General features: G+C 54.4%; 1 protein-coding gene across 1 annotated transcript; it reads left to right on the top strand.

The window, feature by feature from the left end:
• Window positions 1–470: 470 nt before the first annotated feature.
• FOS (Fos proto-oncogene, AP-1 transcription factor subunit) lies at window positions 471–3,889 on the top strand. The gene is made up of 4 exons (XM_037031521.1): window positions 471–760; window positions 1,521–1,772; window positions 2,213–2,320; window positions 2,441–3,889. Exons 1-4 carry the CDS (start codon window positions 620–622, stop codon window positions 3,080–3,082), a joined length of 1,143 nt encoding a protein of 380 aa, XP_036887416.1. The 5' UTR covers window positions 471–619; the 3' UTR covers window positions 3,083–3,889.
• The last annotated feature ends 492 nt before the right edge of the window (window positions 3,890–4,381 follow it).

Raw genomic sequence — 4,381 nt, 5'->3', positions numbered from 1 at the left:
GTGCGAATGTTCGCTCGCCTTCTGCGCCTTTCCCGCCTCCCCTCCCCCGGCCGCAGCCCCTCCTCCTCCCCCCGCGCTGCACCCTCGTTGTTGGCTGCAGCAGGCGAGCAGTTCCCGTCAATTCCTCCTCCCTCTTCACAGGATGTCCATATTAGGACATCTGCGTCAGCAGGTTTCCACGGCCGGTCCCTGCGGCCCTGTGGGGGGAGCCGTCCTCGCCGTCCCTAATCCCAGGGGGTCTAGGGGACCCCTAAGACCCAGATTTCTAAACGTTCACGGTCTAAGGAAACGCAACAAGACGCGGGGTCCGCCCGGGAGCTGCGAGGGCGGCGGAGGCGGCCAGGGGGCAGCAGAGGTCTCCGGGCTCTGGCGCCACACCCCCTCCACCCGCATTGGTTGCGCTGTGACGTCATTGACTCATTCAAGACTGCTGATAAAAACAGTGGCTGGCGCTGCTAGTACACCAACCGCATCTGCAGCGAGCAGCCGAGGAGCGGAGACAGAGCGAGCAGCAGCGGCGCGGCGAAAACAGTGACCGCGCTCCTACCCGGCTCTGCCCCTCAGCTCCTACCTGCCTCTGCCCCTCGGCCTTGCGCCCCGGCTTGGACTAACCGCGACCATGATGTTCTCAAGCTTCAACGCCGACTACGAGGCATCCTCCTCCCGCTGTAGTAGCGCCTCCCCGGCCGGGGACAGTCTTTCCTACTACCACTCACCGGCTGACTCCTTCTCCAGCATGGGCTCTCCTGTCAATGCGCAGGTAAGGCTGGCTGCGCGCCGCCGCGGGGACGGGGACTCGGGGTCACCGGGGGGAGGGAGCCCCGGATGGGACGCTCAGGGAGACCGATCAGGTACCCCTTCTCGGCGCGGAGGGAGCTGCCCGGGCCGGAGCATCCCGGTTCCGGGAGCCCGAGCCTTGCTGGGGGCGCACACGCGCTGGCCAGAGTAAGAGCTGGCTCTCCTTTCCCGCCGCGGGCTGCTTTTGATCTGCCCCCGACCCGCGCTCTCTGACTGGTCTCTGGCACTAGCTGGGGCAAAAGTGTCCCTAGCAAAGACTCGCCAAGGAGGCACTGGCTTCTCCAGGGGGGCGGCAAAAAGGGGCAATCCCCCCTCTGCTGGCAGCCTGGAGGGAGGAGGAGGGCGAAGCGAGCGAGTGTGTAAGGCAGTTTCATTGATAAAAAGCGAGTTCATTCAGGAGACTCCGGAGCGGCGCCTGCGTCAGCGCAGACGTCAGGGATATTTATAACAAACCCCCTTTCAAGCAAGTGATGCTGAAGGGATAACGGGAACGCAGCGGCGGGATGGAGGAGAAAGGCACCTCGCGGCGGAATTCTTGGCGGAAAGAGGGAGACCTTTCATCCGGGAATATAAAAAGGGGAATATAAAAAGACACAAGCAGGCGCTGGCAGAGCCGTTTCTCCTCCTCCCGCTGCTGCATGCCGCACTGGAAGCCCGGCTCACCTCACCTGTATCCCGAATCTGCTCGCTCACGTCCACTTCCCCTTTCTTTTTGGTTCTAGGACTTTTGCGCGGATCTGGCCGTCTCCAGTGCCAACTTCATCCCAACTGTGACTGCCATCTCCACCAGCCCGGACCTGCAGTGGCTCGTGCAGCCCGCCCTGGTGTCCTCTGTGGCTCCATCCCAGACCAGAGCCCCCCACCCCTATGGAGTCCCCGCCCCCTCGGCTGGGGCTTACTCCAGGGCAGGAGTCCTGAAGACCATGACAGGAAGCAGAGCTCAGAGCATCGGCAGGAGGGGCAAGGTGGAACAGGTGAGTTCTTCAGCACCTCGTGTGCTGGGCGAGGGAGGGGGGACGGGGCAGCGGGGGTGGGTGTCAGCATCGTTCTATACAGAGAGCACAGTGGGTGGGGTGAAATCACTGATGGAACTGACTGCCCATCCTGAACAGGGAACTCTGGCGCCAAACCCTTTCCTTCTGGAGTCAGACTCCGATCGTCCCACCCTAAGCTAATGGTTTCTTCCCTGGGAGGTCCTATCTCATGCTTTTACACTCGGCTGCTCTTCATTGTCTTGCTGAGCCTCTTACTTGAAATGCAAATCACACCCAGCCTGCGAATACAGGTTAGATAGAAAGGGCTTCACAGACGAGGTGCCAAGAAGCTGGGAAGCTGCAGCAGCCAGTTTCACTGGTCCAGGGAGTGGAGCTGGTGGCAGACGCTCTTCTTGACTGTTGGTCTTTTTTCCTTCCAGTTGTCCCCAGAAGAAGAAGAGAAAAGGAGAATCCGAAGGGAAAGGAATAAGATGGCTGCAGCCAAATGCCGAAACCGGAGGAGGGAGCTGACCGACACACTCCAGGCGGTGGGTAGATTGGGTCACTCCTGTTTAAAACTTAAGGGCAAAGTTGGAGATGGGGGGTCAGGGAGCAGTGTCCTTGAGCAAGACTGTGTCTTATGCTTTGCTTTATCTCTCTGTACACAGGAGACAGACCAACTAGAAGACGAGAAGTCTGCTTTGCAGACCGAGATTGCCAACCTGCTGAAGGAAAAGGAAAAACTAGAGTTCATCCTGGCAGCTCACCGACCTGCCTGCAAGATCCCCGATGACCTGGGCTTCCCAGAAGAGATGTCTGTTGCTTCCCTTGATCTGAGTGGAGGCCTGCCCGAGGCTGCCACCCCCGAGTCTGAGGAGGCCTTTGCCCTGCCCCTCCTCAATGACCCTGAGCCCAAACCCTCAGTGGATCCCATCAAAAACGTGAGCAACTTGGAGCTGAAGGCTGAGCCCTTTGATGACTTCCTCTTCCCGACATCGGCCAGGCCCAGCGGCTCTGAGACCGCCCGCTCTGTGCCCGACATGGACCTGTCTGGTTCTTTCTATCCAGCAGACTGGGAGCCCCTGCACGGTGGCTCCCTGGGGATGGCGCCCATGGCCACAGAGCTGGAGCCCCTATGCACCCCGGTGGTTACCTGTACTCCCAGCTGCACTACTTACACGTCTTCCTTTGTCTTCACCTACCCGGAGGCTGACTCCTACCCCAGCTGTGCGGCTGCCCACCGCAAGGGCAGCAGCAGCAATGAGCCCTCCTCTGACTCGCTCAGCTCACCCACGCTGCTGGCCCTGTGAGCAGGCAGGCGGGGGAGGCAGCAGGCACACACCAGTGCCACTGCCCTGAGCTGGTGCATTACAGAGAGGAGAAACACATCGTCCCTCGAAGGTTCCTGTAGACCTAGGGAGGATGTTATCTGTGCGTGAAACACACCAGGCTGTGGGCCTCAAAGGACTTGAAAGCTTCCACGTGTGGACTCAAGTCTTTACCTCTTCCAGAGATGTAGCAAAACGCATGGAGTGTGTATTGTTCCCCGTGACACATCTGAGAGCTGGTAGTTAGTAGCATGTTGAGCCAGGCCTGGGTCTGCGTCTCTTTTCTCTTTCTCTTTAGTCTTCTCATAGCATTAACTAATCTATTGGGTTCATTATTGGAATTAACCTGGTGCTGGATATTTTCAAATTGTATCTAGTGCAGCTGATTTTCACAATAACTACTGTGTTCCTGGCAATAGTGTGTTCTGATTAGCAATGGCCAATATTAAACTAAGAAAAGACATGAATTTATTTTCTAGTAGATAGAAATAAATAGCTATATCCATGTACTGTAGTTTTTCTTCAACATCAATGTTCACTGTCATGTTACTGATCATGCATTGTTGAGGTGGAATGATTGTTCTGACATTAACAGTTTTCCATGAAAACGTTTTATTGTGTTTTTAATTTATTTATTAAGATGGATTCTCAGATATTTATATTTTTATTTTATTTTTTTCTACCTTGAGGTCTTTTGACATGTGGAAAGTGAATCTGAATGAAAAATTTAAGCATTGTTTGCTTATTGTTCAAAGACATTGTCAATAAAAGCATTTAAGTTGAATGCGACCAGCCTTGTGCTCTTCTCATTCGGGAAGCTGGGTGAGATTCTGAAAGGTCGTGGAGACCAGTTTGTCAGGAATCGGAGCTCCTAGAGGGGGACACACCCTTTTGTTCCATCCCTTATCAAAGATGAGAAGGAAACCCTAGAGCTAATGCTGGAAGAGTTTATAAATACAAGTCTGTACAGTGCATTCCTAAGATTCTCACTCAGAGTTTTAGGGTGGGCATCTGCTCTGCAGAGCTTCTGTGGGAACAGGTCTTGCTTCTTTTTCTGTTTTGAAAGTCAAAGGGGGTGAATATTTCAATCCGGTTGTGCTATTATTAAATTTAGTTGTCTTGAGCTTAAAGGGATCCTTCTAGTAAATAGAATTAATCTTTGCACAAATGACTTTAACTTTTTATTCCCACAAAATCATGTGAAGGTGAGCAAATTGAGGAATGGTCAGTATGAATGACTCTCCATGTCTCACTTTTGGGATTGGAATCTTCACCCATTAC

This window comes from Sturnira hondurensis, unplaced genomic scaffold (assembly GCF_014824575.4).
Source record: "Sturnira hondurensis isolate 20B ecotype Veracruz unplaced genomic scaffold, ASM1482457v3 Scaffold0021143, whole genome shotgun sequence".
Taxonomy (NCBI): Eukaryota; Metazoa; Chordata; class Mammalia; order Chiroptera; family Phyllostomidae; genus Sturnira; species Sturnira hondurensis.
This window is presented reverse-complemented; position numbering and strand designations above follow the sequence as displayed.

What these genes read in the sequence shown, in the direction of transcription:
- FOS (XM_037031521.1), top strand. Translation starts at nt 620, where the DNA reads ATGATGTTCTCAAGCTTCAACGCCGACTACGAGGCATCCTCCTCCCGC. An exon ending in GCTCTCCTGTCAATGCGCAG is followed by an intron (nt 761 to 1,520) that starts GTAAGGCTGGCT and finishes TTTTGGTTCTAG; the next exon opens with GACTTTTGCGCGGATCTGGC. An exon ending in GGAGGGGCAAGGTGGAACAG is followed by an intron (nt 1,773 to 2,212) that starts GTGAGTTCTTCA and finishes TTTTCCTTCCAG; the next exon opens with TTGTCCCCAGAAGAAGAAGA.